This window comes from Canis aureus, chromosome 32 (assembly GCF_053574225.1).
Source record: "Canis aureus isolate CA01 chromosome 32, VMU_Caureus_v.1.0, whole genome shotgun sequence".
NCBI classification, from domain to species: domain Eukaryota; kingdom Metazoa; phylum Chordata; class Mammalia; order Carnivora; family Canidae; genus Canis; species Canis aureus.
Window position 1 is genome coordinate 36,261,296 of NC_135642.1, and position 19,418 is coordinate 36,280,713.

General features: G+C 36.8%; 1 protein-coding gene across 23 annotated transcripts in view; it reads left to right on the top strand.

Annotated features, from left to right (window-relative positions):
• The window catches only part of IQCH (IQ motif containing H), a 213,427-nt gene that overhangs the window by 48,328 nt on the left and 145,681 nt on the right, over positions 1-19,418 (top strand). For 20 of the 23 annotated variants that reach the window (XM_077881589.1, XM_077881590.1, XM_077881593.1 and 17 more), the window contains one exon: positions 13,922-14,042. The exons of the other annotated variants lie outside the window; for them this stretch is intronic. In XM_077881589.1, the coding sequence (XP_077737715.1) occupies positions 13,922-14,042 (121 nt within the window). Of the gene's footprint in view, positions 1-13,921; positions 14,043-19,418 lie in introns of those variants that run through there. 23 annotated transcript variants of the gene reach the window in all.

The window sequence follows — 19,418 nt, forward strand, 5'->3', positions numbered from 1 at the left end:
TACCTCATTTGGCTACATTTGTAGAGCACTCTTCTTTTTGGCCATCAAAGATATCTCCCCAGATCTCTTCAGGTAGAATTTATTTTCCCTTCCCTAGATCATTATTGTATGCTTTTAAAGTTTGACGAGCTATGCCTTGAATTTACTGAGCCACATCAAAGAACAGTTGAATAAATAAAAAGATATATCATATTCTTGAAAAGGAAAAATGATTATAATAAGAATGCCAGTTGTTTCCAAATTAATATTTATATCTAGTGTAATTCCAATCAAAATTCTTATGGGTTTTATTTGGTTTGTATAGAATATTAATTCTTTTCAACTTGCCAGCGTTCATCATCTGGAAAAATAAATGGGCAAAAGCTTCAGGTTTTTTTTTTCCTAAAGAAGATTAATGAAGGTAAATTTTTCAGACAACTTGTTAAAACATATGATAACATTAACATAATTATAATAGCATCCTATGGGTAGAAAAATTAACAGATCAATGGAATAAGAAACTGAGCACAGATATTGAACTGAGTGTAAAAAAATAGCTTTGAATGTAGGAAAGGTGACACTGTAAGTTTGTGGGAAAGTGAGGGTCGGTTAGATGTGTGGTGCCAAGTCACTGGACTAATGATTTGGGAAGAGAGCATTCAGTTAAGTCCTGACTTTACATCCTAACCCAAAGAAAACTCCTGATGGATTAAAGGAGAGAAAGATGTTAAAAAAGAAAAAAATAATAAGAAAACCATAAAAGGAGAACTAGTTTTCAAATTAGCCAAAGGAAGATGTTTTTTAAACACCATAACCTCACGTGATATTAACAGCCTGCCTTATAAGAAAAACCCATATATTGGATCCCAATCCTAGATCGGTCCCTAACTTCTATGTGATCTGGGGGCAAACCACTTATCCTTCTTGGGCCTTAGTTTGTTCACGGGTAAATTTAGGGCATTGGATTACACCATCCCTAAGACTTCTTCCAGTTCTGATAACCTATCATTCTGATTCTGAGCAAAATCAATTTCCTTTGCTTCCCTTCCTTTCCTTTTTCTGACCACCAATAATATGGTGGGAAAACGGAAGAGCAGACCAAGTGAAACTGTTTTCTCTTCTGATGGTGGAAACAAAATTCACAGAAGGTATTGATGTTTTTCCCTTTGCAATGACACATTTCATAAAGCATCTATTGAGTGACTAGGGTGTACCTGACCTTGCCCTCATGACTATTATGTGTTACCACTTTTAACACTCAGAGTGTGTCAGAGAGATCCTGTCTCCCATTTTACGGATATGAAACTCAGGGCATAGAGGCTAAGATATATGACTAAGCCCTAACATTAATATGTACCTTACTCAGAATTTGGGCCTGTATTTACTTTTGACAGTCTGATTCAGAGTCTAGGAAAATTATCTCAAGGGAAATTGTGAAAAGGACAGGGTCTTACACACACACACACACACACACACAACACACTACTAAGATGACTGAATGCTCTTCCTTACAAATCAGCTTCTCTACTAATGAATAATGTTGTATTTTTAAAGTGGGCTGAATTTGTATTGGGGGTTAATGCCATCATTGACTTAAGCAAAAATACCTGAACGGGACACACTCCTAGCCTGCTCTCAGGTTTGCTTGGGCTTCTCTTCTGTAGAGTTTACCGATACAGCATAGAAATTATGGCAAAGCCCAGTGGAGTCGTTGAAGTAAAAGTCTCAATACTGCTCAGGAAGGGATGCCAAATTAAATAAAGAGAGCCCCCAGCAGTTCTGCAGCTGTGTGCCAACCCAGCTGCTGGTATGAGGTAAATGAGGACCGAACTCCTTCTCACTTGTGACCCTTGCCGGTATTTAAACAACAATGCCTGGAGACTGGCACACTGTTCTAAAATAAGGCAATGCATCTCAAGAGCAAAAATAGTTAAACTACATGATAAACCCACTCACAAAGTTTTTCTTAGGTTTTCACCTTTCAGACCACCATTTAAACTCATTTCCTAAAAAAAAAATAAAAAAATAAACTCACTTCCTCTCATGGGCTCCTGGCGAAGGTTGAGATGTTATATTCCATCTACGTATCAATTTGTAATACGCAGCCCTAAGTTTACAGGAGGAAAATGGCATAGAACCTAGAGGTCCTCCAGTTGCTGTCTTTTCATATCTTGTGACAATGTTTGAGCGGTGCCGTGGTATAATATTCACCAAAATGCAAAAGTCACAAGTGTAAGCAACTCAAGTCATTCTTTATTCTTGTATGATATATAACAGACGTGTAGATGAAATCCCAGGGCTTTATTGGTCTCTTGTAATCGCTTTTCTAGAATGTTTAAATTTCTACTGGAATGCTACAGAGAAATGCTATTAGATATAAAGAGGAAAAATAGCAACAAGAAGTAGACTTCTATTTGACTCCACTGAAAAAACCCAGAGTCCAGTGTGTTTCAAGCTCCTCTGAGGAAACATTTTATGTAAAACCAGGTTATCCCTTATCTTTACCCTCTGCAGAATGGTCTCATATTAATGAATCACAGCAATTACTGCTGTTAGGTATATCCTAATCCTTTGGTCAGTTTTTTTTTTTCCCAAACTGCATTCCAAAAAATACTGGCTCCTTGGAATGCAAATAGGTGTTCCATGAAAGTAGAGTTTTATGGCCGCATAGAAGTGGGAAACGTGAGGTTGAAGAGAGTCAGGCTGACCTCCATACGGTTAGGCTGCTTAGAGTCATTGACTCCATACTGGAGTGCACCATGAATCTTCACCGGGAGTACAGTCCCTGCGGTGAAAAGTGTTACCCCAACATCCTCTGACCCTTTTCTACAGAAGAGCTCATAGAACCATATTCAGAGGAAGGCACTTTGGGAAGCTTTGCTTAAATGCTTTGTTTTAACTATTTTCGATGGGAAAGTGTTTAGACAATACTACATATTTTTCTTTCTTAGTCACATTTTACTGGAATTTAGTATTTTCTTGGAGGCTTTGGGACATAACAACAAGCTTAACTCTTTTATGTGTGATGTGCTGTATGGTGCTTGTGAGGTGTGCATATGCTCATACCTCAGACTTCTGTGTGATCAAAGTAATATTTCCTCTGGGGTCTCCTCCATGGTCATCTCTACTCACCTCATTCTTTGAGTCTGTTCCCAATGCCATGGTCACTTCTGCTACTGACTCCCCTGGCCTCATCCTAAGACCCTTTCCAGTTCTGAGAAGTGTAACCCTCTGTGTGCCTTATCTGTCCTCACTCCCTCCTTCCTTTCTTCTCCCTTCCTTCCCTTTCTCTTTTACTTTCAATATTGGTAAATTTCTGCTTTCTCTTTTTCTCTCTCACTCTTGCTGGGATTTACCAATTGAATTCATCTTTTCTAAGAATCACTTTAAGCTTCATTTCTCTAATTTTTTTCTCTATTATATATTTTCTATTCCATTGATTTCTCCTCTTACCTGTTTTTATTCTCTTCCTCTTATTTATTTTGAGTTTATTTTACTCTTCTTTTTTATTTCAAAGCTTTTAAAGGTAGAATCAGATGATTGATTTTTGGCCTTTCTTCTGTTCTAATGTAAACACTTAGACTGATAATTCCCTCTCAGCAGTGTTCCAGCTATGTCCCACAAATTCTCAAATGTTGCATTTTTATTATCATTCAGTTCAAAATTCCCCTAGTGATTTTTTTCTTTGACTCATGAGTTATATAGAAGGGTGTTGTCTTAGTTTTCTCATTCTTATTGAATTCTGATTTAATTCCATCAAGATCAGAGAACATACTCTGTAAGATTTAAATTTTTTGAAAGTTGATTGAGACTGATTTTATGGTCCAGGATATAATTCATTTTGGTGAATGTTCCATGTACATTAGAAAGGAATGTGTATCCTACAGTTGTTGGTTGTAGTGTTCTATAAATATCAATTAGGTCAAGATGGCTGATGGTAATATTGAGATCTTCTATATCCTTATTAAGTTCTTAAAATCTCTTTGTTCTACAAATTACTCAGGGGAGATTTCTAAACCTTCAACTCTGAAAACTTGTCTATTTCTTCTTTTAGTTCTGATGATTTTTGTTTCATGTATTTTGTGTTAATGTTATTAAAGACATATATGTTTATGATTTTTAATGTTTTGTTGGCTAATTGACCCTTTTATTAGTCTTTCTCTATAAGTCCTTGTCTTAAAGTCTACTTTGTCTGATATTAATATAGCCACTCCCTCTTTCTTTTGCTGTCTGCTTACATGGTATATCAATCCTTTGTTGTTGTTACTTCAACTTGTGTCTTTAAAATTAAAATTCATCTTGGGGTGCCTAGGTGGCTTGGTCAGTTAAGCATCTGACTCTTGATATTGGTTCATGTTATGATCTCAGGGTTGTGAGATTGAACCCCATGTCAGGCTCTGCCCTGGGCATGAAGTATGCTTAAGATTCTTAGTCCCTCTGCCCCTCCCCATTGTGTATATGTGTTTGCTCACTTACTCTCCCTAAAAATATAAAATAAAATAAAATAAAATAAAATAAAATAAAACAAATAAAATAAAAATTCACTTCCTATGGTAGCATATAGTTTTATCTTTGGTTAAAATCCAGTCTGATAGGGCAGCCCTGGTGGCTCAGCGGTTTAGCACTGCCTACAGCCTAGGGCGTGATCCCAGAGACCCAGGATCGAGTCCTACGTCGGGCTCCCTGTGTGGAGCCTGCTTCTCCCTCTGCCTGTCTCTCTGACTCTCTATCTCTTTGTGTCTCTCATGAATAAATAAATAAAATCTTTTTTAAAAAATCCAGTCTGATAATCTCTGCTTTTTAATTAAAGTGTTTAATCCATTTTTATTTAATGCAATTATTAACATAGTTTGATATAGGACAACTATTTTTCTACTTATTTTCTATTTTTACCATCTCTTTTTTGTTCCTTTTTTGTCTGGCCTAACTTAGGGTTATATGATTAAAAATTTATTTTAATAGTCTGTCTTACTTTTTTTTTCTTACTGACTTTTAAACTATATCTCTTTTGTGTTATTTTTAGTGGTTCCTCTATGAATTACAATATGCATCCATCCCCAACTTATTAGAGTTTCTGCAGAATTAATATTGCACCAGTTCACGTACAATGTAAAGTATTTGCAATTTCATTTGTGCTATTGTCCCAATCCTTTGTGGTATTGTCATGTGACTCATACATATTGTAAACTTCACAGTATGTTATAATTTTTGCCTTGAATAGTCGATTGTCTTTCAGAGAAATTAAGGGAGAAAAACACATAGTATTTTATATTTACCATAGACATCTAAGTTTCCATCTTGTGTCATTTTCTGTTCACCTAAAAAACTTCCGATAGGGATGCCTGGGTGGCTCTATGGTTGAGCGTCTGCCTTTGGCCCAGGTTGTGATCTCGAGGTCCTGGGATCAAGTCCCACATCAGGCTCCCCATAGGGAGTCTGCTTCTCCCTCTGCCTGTGTCTTTGCCTCTCTGTGTCTCTCATGAAAAAATAAATAAAATCTTAAAAATAAATAAATAAATAAATAAATAAATAAATAAATAAATAAATAAAATAACTTCCTTTAAACATTTCTTGCCTGCTTAATGCAATGTAACACAGGCCTGCTGGTGACTCATTGTTTTCTTTTGAAAAAAGGAAAAAAATCTTTATATTGCTTTTACATAGAATTGTGGGTTGCCAGGGTGTTTTTTTTTTTTTTTTCATTCAATGCTTTAAAGTTCCTTTGTTTCTAATAAGTCAGCCATCATTTGGATCATTGATTCTCTATAGATAATGGATATGATTTTTTTTTTTCCTGGCTGCTTTCAAGTTTTTTCTTTGTTTAGCTTCCAGGGGGTTGATTATGTTGAGTCTATGTGTCGTTTTCTTTGTGTTTATCCTGCTTGAGGTTCATTGAGCTTCTAGGATCATCTGTGAGTTTATGTTTTCCAGAAAACTGGGAGATATTTGGCCATTATTTCTTTAAATATTTTCCTCCACATTTCTCTCTCTCCACTCTTTCTAGGACTTCAATCACATACAAATTTACAGCATGATATTTTCTTGTAGGTTACTGAAGATCTATTCCTTTTTAAATGTCATTTTTTCTTTCTGTTCTTCAGATTAGATAATATCTGTTGATCTTTTTCAAGTTCACTCCCTTTCCTTTTGCCCATTTCAATCTGCTGTCAAGCCTACCCAACAAGCTTTTCATTTTGCAAATTCTACTTTTTAATTCTAAAATTTCCATTTGGTTCTTTTTCTATAGTTTTCATTTCTCTACCAAGATTTTCCATCTGTTAATTCATTCATGATCATATTTCCTTTAAGGTCTTTAACATATGTATAATAACAGCTTTCAAGTCTTTATCTGCTAATTCTACCCTCTGAATCATCTTGAAGTCTCTGCCATAACTGCCATTCTTTCAGGCTGTCTCAATTCTGTGAATTCAGTTATGAAATGTATCCAGGAACAAATCCTTCATATAAAATTCGTCTTATTGATAGATAAAAATATACCTATTGTACAGAAGATAAAATGGAGACTCAGAGAAGCTAAATGACTTACCCCAGCACATTTCTAATTAAATGACAGAGCTAGGGCTGAAATCTAGTACACTAAGCCCATGATTTTTGCTTTTATGCTATAGATGCCTCTCAAGGGAGTTTTTCTTCAGCTCCAAGAATGCTGGTAATCCTTAGTCTGAGAGAAAGTGAGGCTCCTACTGTATCTGTGTGAAGTGACACTGAGAAAGGAGATAGAGTGATAGAGCTTTACTGTGAGGATAGGAGTAGGGCTGGTGACCTGAGTTGTTTGGCTTGAAAGTTTCAAAAACTCAGGAAGCAAAAAAATATAGTAAAAAGCACTGGCCCATGAAGCAGTGATGTGCCCTTTTAGTTCTCCCTCTATTGGGCAGATTAGGTGTGTATCCTAGCTATGTTCCCTTCCCAATCTTTAGTACGCCACTCATAATATGGGAAGGAGGGCTGGGGCAGGATTGCAGAATATGGCTGTGCAGGTTTCAACTCACCAGAAGATTCTGGAGCAGAGTAGAGGGGTATGATATAGCTCCAGTCCTCACCCCTCCCTCCCCCTCAGAAATATTCTCTGAAATACAGAAATACTGAAAAACAGAAATACTATTGGTAAATTATCAAAATATTGAGATTCTCAGAAATACTATAAAATCTGTAGAGAAGACAAGCAAGCAAGCATCCTTGTATATTTTTATTTTTGACTAGGGGACTTGAGAGAAAGAGGTGAAATTGGAAGGTAAATAACATGTCGAATTCTTCCAGAGAGAAATGACATCTTCAGAATTCTACTGAAATGATCCAAAACCCCTGGGACTGGAGGGAGGGAGGACAAAATACAGCAGGCCTGTAGGATGTAGGATGTTCATCAGAATATCAGGAGGGGGAGGAGAGCCTACAAATTTTTAAAGACTGTATATATCCTGAAACGGAGGCTTCCTTGACCCAGGCCCTCAGGTAACAGAAAGATGGAGAACACCCAGAATATTCAGTTCAAATGTGTTGCTGGAAAAGAAAACACACTGGTAGCAGACAACAGGGAATGAGATGCTACATCAGAGTAAGCAGACTGTCGGGGCAGAGCTGCCCAAGAATGTACAATGGGGAGAGAAATGATATGGCCACTGTACTGATTTATTATATACCACCCAGTATTTCACCCAGAGCTAACAAAAGAAAGGGAGAGGAGGAGGGAGGGACAACCATGGGCTGCAAAAGACAAAGCCTAACCCAGAAAAAAAAAATAACTCAAGGAACAGAAGGAATTTTCTCACAATTTCTTCACATTATAGCACAGCTTGATAGGAACATAAATTAAGTAAAACTAGAGCTTAGCCATGAGATGATAAAATAGCAGAATGAGATAAAAAGGGAGGTGCTGGCATAAGGAAACACATTGAATACCAAAATACTTTATGGAACTAATAAATAAACTATAAATAGGAAGAACAGAACAGACACTGCTGAACACTGAAATATAGGCATGGAGAAAAGACTGTAAGCACAGCAAATGTAAAGGAAAAAGACAAAGGAAATTAATTAGAAGCTAATAGATATGCATAGTAGTTTGTTACAGACTAAGCTGCTGTAACAAAAAGATCTGAAAATATAATGCCATAAATAGATTAGTTTATTTCTCACTCACAAAACAGTCCACAGGTGAGAAGTTTAAGGTTAGTAGAACAGGTCTGCTCCATGATAGGGAGCATAACCCAGAGAGGGTTCTGGATGCTGTCTCATCTCATTCTTGTGGTTACAGACACTCTCATTCCAGTGGTTGAAGCTGGCTCCTCTCTACACCCATGTTTTCACCCACAAGAAGGATAAAGAGAGTTCAGGGCAGGCATTCTAAGAAGATGGCCCAGATGTTATACTTATCACTGCTGCTTATGTCTTACTGGTCTGAATTTGGTCACATGACCACATTTAGCTACCAGAGATACTGGGAAATGTAGTCTGAACTGGATAGATGTGTGCTCAGCTAGAAGATTTCTATTCTAAAATGAACCAGGAGAGAATGAATAGTTAGGTACCACAACTTAAAAGATAAAAATAAGCCATTTTAAGTGTCATTTAATGACACTTGGTGTCTCTAAAACAGGAAACCCAGAAAATGAAAGAGAAAATGTATCCAGTGATATAATGGGAAAAAAAATTCCAGAATGAAGAAAGAATGAAATCTACAGGTAGAAAGCACTAATTCCCAGGAGAATTTGATGAAGAGTATTACATCAAAGTATTTTCAAGTTAAACATGTGGATTTCAGGGGCACCTGGGTGGCTCAGTGGTTTAGCATCTGCCTTTGGCTCAGGTCGTGATTCTGGGATCCTGACATCGAGTCCTGCATCGGGCTCCCCAGAGGGAGCCTGCTTCTCCTTCTGCCTCTCTCTCTCTCTCTCTCTCTCTGTGTGTGTGTGTCTCATGAATAAATAAAATCTTAAAAAAAAAAACAAAAAACACTTGGACTTCAAAAACAAAGAATGTTTTAGACATCCAGGCAGAAAGAGAAGTTACCAACAAGGGGTAAAGAATCAGATTGGCATCAGATTTCACAATATTCATCATAGAAGACAATGAGTCAGTGTCTACAAAATTTTGAGGAAAGAGAGGATGACCCCAGATATCATTCAAGTATAAATACCCACGAGCACTTCTTGGAAAGGACTGCTTGATAACCCAAAGCAGGCAATTAAGAAATCAATCAAAATAGGGGCTTCTGGGTGGCTCAGTTTGTTGGGCATCTGACTTTTTATTTCAGTTCAGGTCATGATTTCAGGGTAATAAGATTGAGCCCTGCATCGGGCTCTACTCAGTATGGAGTCTACTCAAGATTCTCTCCTCTCCTTCTGCCCCTCCCCCTGCTCATACTTTCTCTCTTTCTCTCTCTCAAAAATGAAGAAAAAAAAAAACAAAACAGCCAAACCATAAGAGACTCTTAACTCTAAGAGACAAACTGAGTATTGCTGGAGGAGAGGTGGGTGAGGGGATGAGGTAACTGGGTGTTGGCTATTAAGGAGGGCATGTGATGTAATGAGCACTGGATGTTATAAGCAACTGATGAATCACTAAATTCTACTCCTGAAACTAATAATACACTATATGTCAAGTAATTCTAAATAAAATTTTAAAAATAAATCAATAAATTAAATCTTCAAAAAAGTCAATCAAAATAAGGAACTAGCATAGAGAAGCCATGACACTGGATCCATTTACACATAGGATGAATACTAAATAACCCTAGCAATTATAGTTTCAAAACAATGCAGATATTATAAATCTGGACAACATAAAAATAATAATATAATAAAAAATTGGAAGGTGAGGGGTAGCAAGAGAGTTTTAATGTTCTCATCCTTTGAAGATGGGATATATTATTCAAATTTAAAACATTTTTTTAAAAAAACCTAAATGTTTTTCATAATCATTTTTATTTAATTATAGGGTAATAGTCCATAAACAACTGCCTGAGGGCTGACCACCTGTTTTTGCACATAAAGTTTCATTAGAACACAGCTCCACTATTTGTTTACATATTGTCTATGCTACTTTCTGGCTATAACAGATCAGAACAGCCTAAAATATTTACCGTCTGGCCCTTTAAAAAAAGTCGCCAGCCCTTGCAGAGGAATCTTTTTCAACTCACAGGAATCTTGTGGTAAAGAAATATTAACTTGAGGTTTAATAATTTGTTGAGTTCAATTCAGTCTTTTCCCCTCATATTAAATTCATGTTAAAAATTAAGTTTAATAATGGAATATAAATCCTATTTTTATAAACTGATATATTAATCATTCCAAAGATATCAGAAATAATGGATCACCTGATTTCTTAAACTTTCATCTTTGTGTTTTTGTGCATTAATTGGAATCTTTATAAAATGAGCATATATCATTTTTTACCAGAATCATAAAATAGAATGGTTTTTCTATTTGAAAACACTAGAAGCAAATATACCAAATTATTAACAATGATTAATTCTGGCTGGCAGGAATGTGATTGCTGTTTTCCTTTTTAAGCTTTTGCTATTTTTTTAAAGTTTAAAAAACAATTAAGCTGTTATAGAAGGTTGAGGCACTAAGCGACAGAGTTTTGGAAATAGTAATGACATGCCAGATATAAAGAACATTGTTCTATTTCTATGATTGTCCATATCATGTTATACAAACTACAGAGCATGGTTCCAGCCTGAAATACAAAGATGACATAAAGGAGAAGCCAGAAACAGATATTTGACTTCTGTTAGGCAATCGGCACATTCCTAAAGCTGGTTTCTTTAGTTTGCATTAACCTACCGCTCGGTTTCATCCCCCGCCCTCCCCTCCTGGTACACACACCATACTCCAGCCACACTGAGTTCCTCACCTTCCATGAAGTCTTCATGCGTCCATATGCTAGTCTGCTCTGTCGCCACTATTCTTTTTCCCAATAATTGCAACCTCTTCTCCATGTGATATGATTCAATGCTTCTTTTAAGACAGAATTTAAAAAAAAAAAAAAGACAGAATTTAAATATCACTTCCTGCAGTCCGCCTCAACCATGGCTGCACATCAGAATCACCTGGAGAGCATTATAAAAATGCTGAAGCCCAGGCTCCAGCCCAGCCATTTGGGTTTATTCGCCCAGAGTTGGGGCCCAGGCAGCAGTATTTTTATTTTTATTTTTTATTTTTTATTTTTTTATTTTTTTTTATTGGAGTTCAATCTGCCAACATATAGCATAACGTCCAGTGCTCAGCAGCAGTATTTTTAAAAAGCTCCCTGAGAGATTCTAACATACAGCTTGGGTCTTGAAGTCTTCTGCAATGCCAGGATGCAGAGTTAATTACTCCCTCCTCCGCATTCCCATTGCCCTTAACTTTTCCATTCCTCATGAAGCCTAACGCCGATCGCATTAAAGTTAGTGTTATATAATAAGTGCTCAGTAAATGCTGAAGGTTGTTACATGCCTTCTCCCTCCAAGCAAGCAAATGCAAAGGTGGTTGTCCTTCCCAGGGGAGCAGACAGCAGAACGGGCTCATGTTTCACATCCAATAACACTGCGTGCCGGATTTATTTCTATAATCCCAAGAGGATGTCAACTCCCAAGTGTAACCGTCTTCTCCATGCCCCTACACACACACACACACACACACACACACAGACACACATACACACACATCTTGAGTCTGGCTTTTACATTGTTGAGATAGCTGCAATTGAAACAGCTTTAATTTTCTGTTAAAATTAACAGAAACCAGCATTACGCATGTGCTGACTTCCCGACAGAACTGGAACATCATCTGCTTTGCACCCTCTCCTTTGTGTCATACTTTGCATTGTGTTTTATGTCGGATCCTGCTACTCTGGCTTTCAAGAGTAGGTTGTCAGGTATACTTTGTCAAAGGCTTTCAGAAAATCCAGATAAATGATGCTCTGTGCCCTGAAACTGCCAATCTGTATTTTACATCTTCGCAATGCTTGACAATTTTATTCAAGTGGAATCCTTCTTTCTTCCTCTGATTTACCTTTGCCTCCCTGACCCTGACATCAATCAGACAAGTGGAGACCCTTCCATTTTTGCTACTGAAAATCAGCTATGTACATGCCATGTCTGCAGAACATGGTAGTGTTCACCTTGGGTGATTAGGAGGTCCTGCAGGCCACTTGGGTCTGGAGGTGAGGTGGGGTGAGGAGTGCTGGGGATGGGACAGAGACCAAGGTGGATCAGCAAGATGGAAGTTCCATAATAACACCACGTGCACACGACAGCTCATGGCACTCCTCTTTCCTCCTCCAACTCACCTAGAAGGCAGGAGATTGTGCTTCTACTCCTTCCTGTTTAAAAAAAAAACAACAACAACCCTACTTATAGTCCTTTTAAACTGTCCTCACCAAATGCTTGGTGTTCACAGGATGGTGGCTGCTTACAGTTTCCCTTAAACCCCACATCCTTAGTTCATTTTTTTTTTTTTTAAATGTCAGTTTTTTTTTTTTGTTTTTTTTTTTGTTTTTTTTTTTTTATTTATGATAGGCACACAGTGAGAGAGAGAGAGGCAGAGACACAGGCAGAGGGAGAAGCAGGCTCCATGCACCGGGAGCCTGATGTGGGATTCGATCCCAGATCTCCGGGATCGCGCCCTGGGCCAAAGGCAGGCGCTAAACCGCTGCGCCACCCAGGGATCCCCCACATCCTTAGTTCATACAGGCATTTTTCAGCTAACATTTATTTGGAGAAGTGACTTTTCTCCCCTCACCTCCCCCCCCACCCAGGCTTGATGAAATTTTTCTTTTCCCATGACCTTAAGGAGCAATAAGGTGTGGTACAACAGAGTCCAATGGCAAATTTCACTAATGTAAAATCAAATTAATCTTAAAATTGATAATCTGTGTATTTCTTGGGTACTGTGCGACCTTAAACAAATCTACTATCAGTCTTGGTTTTTTTATTAGCTAAAGGGCAAATTGTTGTCTAATTCCTTTAGAAGTTATACAGATTAATTAATGTTTGGAAAATGATTTGAAAATTTAAATCAGTCTATAAATACCAAGCAGCTACATCTTCCCTGCTAGGAGGGCCCAGGTAATTCATAACCTCTTCTAATAAAGGTAAAAATAGTGTACTGGAGCCATACAATTAAATGTGATTTATATGCAATATACATATTAGTCTTTAAAAGCTAGAAGCAATTCATATTTCATAACTATAATAAAAGCATTTAATGACTTTAGAAAAGGTAATCATCTACTGTAACTGATCTAGATATCAAGTCTCTAACTCTCTCTGAGGTTTTCAGGAGTCCACTCAAAGTTCATTTTCAACCTATTAATGTTGACTGATACATTTATCTTTTTTTAAAATCTTTTTGGTTTGTTTGTTTGTTTTAGGGGTATGTGGGGAGTGGTAGTAGGAGAGGGAGACTCTTAAGTGGGGGCTTAATCTCACAATGCTAAGATCATGCCAGGAGCTGAAATGAACAGTCAGACGCTTAACAGACTGAGCCACTCAGGCAACCTGATACATCTATCTTGAAATTCTTCCAGTTTGCTTGATTTATTTTTACTCTTACAACTCTAATGTGCATTTCCTGGGAAATTTGCCTGTACAAAACTTTGCTGTATTCAAAATCTCTTCTGTCAAGATTTAGCACTTTTATATCATAGTCATTAAAATTGAACAAAATCTTAATAGTTTCCTTATTAACTACTATAGTGACTTTGCATAGTGGAAATCACAACATGTTAATTGGATTTAATTAACTATTTTAAATTACACAAACTCCTGACAGTAGACAATAGCACAGGGTCCTCACGAGCAATAAAATTGGAGCTGCTATTGCTACTTTATTAAAACTTAATGAAACTATTCATAATCTTATTTATTGTTTACAAGAAAACTGTGTTCATTTTGAAAGCAAAACTGCCTGCTGAAAACAAATTTTTGATTGTCTAGGTGAAGGTTCAGAAGTTAATAAAAGGGTCTACAATAGCCAACCTCACGGTTCCACCAACTTCTCACCGCACAGATCCCTACTTCACCCCCATACCTGTCCCACAAGCAGATGCCAGGAAAGGTTAGTGATTCAATGACCATTTTATGTGCTTAGGAATCTATGGGAAAGAGCATTGAGGTGGGATAGGGAGTTTGAATTCGGGCTCAGCCACTAACTCTCCTAGGTGACCTCAAACAAGTTGGGGTCTTCACTCTGGCCTGAATTTGCTCCTCTGTAAATCAGAAGGTTGGACTAGACAACAAGTAGAGTCCCTTCCACCTCTAAAGCCCATCATTTAAATAAATAAATAAATAAATAAATAACCCATCATTCCAGAGATTTACTATTGATTTAGATGTTGATGGTATTACGTGTTTAAATTATTATTGTGTTTACATGGTATTACTAGAATTTTTCAAGCTTCTGAGCAGATAGTTTCTGATGCTATTCTGGTAGCATTTAAAAATTTATTTTAATATACTAGTATGCAAAAATATGAAGCCAGAATTAATGAAAATGGCATTTAAACCATTTAAATTCTACTGTTCAGGAAACCAGTGGATTTCTAGTTTTTAAACAAAAGGTCATATCATCTTCATCCCAGTATCCCCAGTGTCCAGAGCCATGTTGGTTCAATGAATAAGCAAATGAAAGAGTAAGTAAATTACTAAGGACTGAGTGTTGTATCACCCTTTCTACTTCTCCCTGCTACTTAATTTAATTGGCTGAAGAGTTGAAAAATGCCTAAGTGGATTCCCTTTTGTATCTCAAATATAACCAAGGGAGATAGTCTTTAATTATTCCCATCTCACTTTCTATCTGTTGTTTGGAATAGTTTGGACCTAAAGTTGCTTCCCAAAGGTTCTCTTGGTCCTTGGAGATTTAAAGTTCTCCATCTTGTCTGCTCTGTTTACTGACCTGCTGCTGGAGAAATAGCAGAACTCAAGAGAACCCAGCATCATTATAAGCTCCTTAATGTGTGAAGCTCACAACTATAACTATTACTTTTTCTAGTTATAAACCATATTGTTCAGAAATCTTTGTGACATATGATTTTACTTAGTTTACATCTTTACTCCCTGCGACTATGGAATGACTCCAGCAGAATTCTTGCTTTAATAACATCTTACATTCTTCCTGGATCAAATTAAGATGAATGAAATAGTGAATGAATGCATCAATCAATCAATATCCACCTTAGCAATAGACATAATGAAAAAACTGATGCAAAACAAAGGTGAATCTAGAACCATGGCAACTTGACCCAGAAAAAAAATCATTTTCATCCCTCAATTATCACCAGAGAACAGATGGCCTACCATAATATTTGTATTTAATCAGCCAATTAATCAACATATATTTATTGAGTACTCACCATGTGTCTGGTACTGTGCAAGGTAATAGAAGCATCAGGAAAGCACAAGCCACAGAAATGTAAATACAGTGTCTAGAATTTTACATGTTCCCAATGCCCTTAACTGTCATCTCAGGTTCACACAAGTCCAGCAAGAGGTAAAGGACTGACAACACCCAGAAGAGAGAGTTGTTTTGGAAAATGCAGGACAAACGTCCTTTTTCTCGAGTTACCTTGCTACATCCAAAAAAGAAAACAAACTCTTTTTTTTTTTTTTTTAATGGTTAAGAATATATGTCTCACAGTACCCAAACCAAACTTTCAGGCTGAGTGTGACCTTAGACAAGCTGTTCTCTGGTCGCGATTGATTAATCAACTCCAAACTCTACAAACAAGGCAGACCTGACCTGGACTTTCCCTTCATTCTCTGCTGTTTCCTCTACCCTCATATGAGCCTACCCTCTGCTCCTCACTAGGCCAAGCACATTTTCAGATGGGCCTTCTCAAGTGTCTCTATTTCTGTCCAGAAAAGTCACTTCCTTAAGCACCTGTCTTTTCCTTCATAGATGATTATAATTTGTAATTATATATTTATTGTGAGTTTATTTCATGTCTTTGAACATGAGGCTCCATGAGTTCTCTCTGGCTCACCACTGCACCCCCAGCCTCCAGAATAGTTCCTGCCACATAACAAGCAATTAACAAATATCAGTTGAATGAATGAACATCTATCTAATCCCTAATCCCTTCAACTGGAAAGTAAACGTGTTATGAAAGTTTAATGAGACAATGGTGTTAAGGGATAATTTCCCAAAACAGGTGGGGATCCCTGGGTGCCTCAGCGGCTTAGAGCCTGCCTTCGGCCTGGGGCATGATCCTGGAGACCCGGGATCGAGTCCCATGGTTCCTCCGTGGATCCTGCTTCTCCCTCTGCCTCTGTCTTTGCGTCTCTCTCTCTCTCTCTGTGTCTCTCATGAATAAAAAATAAAGTCTTTAAAAAAAAATTTCCCAAAACAGGTAAAATTATGGATGTCATACAAACATAAAATGAACACATGTCAAAGATTTTATTTATTTAACTTGTAAATTAAAAGAGAGATCTGTAGGGGTATCTGAGTGACTCAATCAGTTAAGGATCCGACTCTTGGTTTTGGCTCAGGTCATGATCTCTTGGGTCTTAAGATCAAGACTCAGGTTGGGCTCCAAATTCAACAGGGAATCTGCTTGAAGACTCTCTCCCTCTGCCCCTCCCCCCGCTTATACTCTCTCTCTCAAATAAATAAATAAATAAATCTTTCTCTAAAAGAGAGAGAGAAAGATCTGTAAGATGTCACAACTGTTTTAAAGGAGAATATAAAGAACAGATATTTGTAGAGCAGGAATATAAATATAAATAAATAATATAAATAAATGTGCAAATAGATGCAAAATTGACATTTCTATGGGAAGGAGGAATGTCCCTTCACCAGATGGAATTTATTTTCAAGTCTGTAGATAAGAATTATTTGTATTAGTGTCAGGTTTTTTTTGTTTTGTTTTGTTTTGTTTTTGTACAAAATAACCTTAATCTCTAGAGTTGTGAAATAGCTCAAACAAGGACTAGGTTCAGGTAATCCCTGAGGGCTCCAGCATTCCATTCCAAAGGTATCCAGTAATCTCTTTTGCTTATTCCAAAACTTAAAAAAAATATATTCTTATAGTCTTCCACCACTTTGATTAAAATGATCTCCAAAAATTTTTTTAAAAATAAGGCTGGTCTCATTAGGTTTGTCCTGATTATTTACACAGGTGCAGCAAGAACAGGCCATCTTAAGTTTGCTCCACAGGAAGTTTTCATAAGGAATCTCAGATTGAACTTTTAAAATCTTCTATTACTTGCTATCCTAAGGATAGAAAATCAAGCCCAAGAAACTCTGCCTACCACATTTCAACTACAGGATCTATAAATTTGGGTATATTCCTCTTTTCTAGAGGCATTCCAAATATCCTAATATCCCAAGGTTCTTGGGCCTGCCAGGACATGACCCATTTCTACCACCTGCAAGAATGGAAACCCTATAAAGCCATGTACCAGGCCAGTTTTTTTGGAAGGATTTGTAAGCATTGGCTACATAAAGTCAACCTTAGTTCTTTAAAAGACACTTGTCATTTATGATTAATAACTATTCATTCTTAAATATGAAATTCAGATAAGGTCTTGGTTACATAAGCGATTTTTCCAATTATAGCTTAGTAAAAGGAGAATAGATTTTTATTGAAACTATGCAAATAACTATATTGCCATGAAAAGCAAAGATACTCAATGAGAGTTTCGAATCTGAGAGATGAGGGGGAACACATTTAAAAGTATTAGAAGTTTAATTTCCTTATTTCCTAAAAATCTTAAGAAAATTCAATTAAGAATATTCAATTTATATAAGCACTTATTTCTTTCTGTAAGTCAGCCAGAACAGAGCTCCTTTAATTTGAGACTTTACAATCTAATTTATTAATACCATCTAGAGACAAGAAAATATTCTATATTCACAATGAAAGATAAAGGCTTTTCTGAATTATGGACACATAGACATACAGATACAGGCAGAGCTCATAGCTTCAACTCTACAATTTTAGCTATGGATGAAAGATAAACACAGAAACACACTTACTGGTCCAGATGCCACCTTCTTTGTGGCATGACATTCCTAGCTGATTTGAGCTCAAAATACACAAGTGGACAAAAGACTAACAAACTATATTCTCTATTGTCCCTGATTCAACATGGAATTAGATGTCTATAAGACTCTAATCCACTTATGGAGATCGCCAAATTCCCAGTCACTGTAGCTACCAATAAGGAATAACTTAGCCATACATGAACAAAAAAGAAAAACAAAAAATTAATAGGAATAATACAGTAATGCCAAAATTAGAAAAACAATCAATAAAGTTTTATTGCCACTTTTAATTCACCTGGGGGTGTTAAGAAAACCCATGCCTGGACTCGGTTTCCTGTGCAGAGCATCATTTCTGGCAATTTCAGGTGAATCTTCTGCTCACCTTGGTGAGATCTCCAAAATTATTAAAAGATGTATATATATTTTAGAGTAAAACCATAACTCTTATACAACTATAAAATGAACACATCAAAGATTTTATTTAACTCATTGATTAAATGAGGGTATCAGTAAGATGTTATGATTCCAAGGAGAATCCAAACAACAGACACCTTTACAAATCAAGAACACTGAACTAAATTTGCAAATGGACAAACAACTGGCTTTTTTTTTGGGGGGGGGGTGGAAGCATCATCGCTCTGTGTGACAGTTTCTTTGCATGCGTATAAAACAAGAAACTTGCACTATTTTCAGTTTTCTATAAATTAACCTTAATCCCTAGAGAATTATAATAGCCTCATCAAAAACAAAGGTGACTATAGAGTCAGATCATCTCCAGAGATTCCAGCATTTCAATGAAATGATACTCAGCCTCCTGTACTTATCCCAAAGTCTTAACCTTTTCCTCCCAACAGTAAATGTATACACATGTGTTTATCTAGAATTAAGTGAAATGCTCCAACCAATATTAAAGCAAAGGTCAAAATCATGCTCACATTCCTTGAGATTCTGAGTTCAGTAATGAAAATATACTGAATTAAAAGGAGCTCTGTTTTTCCCATCTGCAAGTCGGGCATACTTCTTAGAAATGGGATTTGATATTTAAAGGTGGAAAATATTTATGAGGACAAAGAATTGCTCTTACCATTTTAAGGTAGTTAAATCCAGTGTTAGAAAAATTAAAACCTAAAGTCCTAATTTCAAAAGGGGCATAATGATAATGAGCAGTTCTTAAATTTTAAAAGTATAAAAGATTGACCTGGAGTACTTACTTTAAAATGTAGATTACTGGGCTCCAATTCTACTGGTTCTCAAGCTTCAGGGAGCATTAAGTATGTCCTGGAGGCCTCAATAATACAGATTCCCAGACCCTAGTCTCAGAAGTTTGGAAAGGCCAAGGAGAGGACCCAAGAGTCTTCATTTTTAATAAGAAGTTCTCCCTCTGAAATGATTCTGCAGTAAGCAAACTGAAGGAGGTTTTTCTTTGGAATCATTGTTTCACGAGTG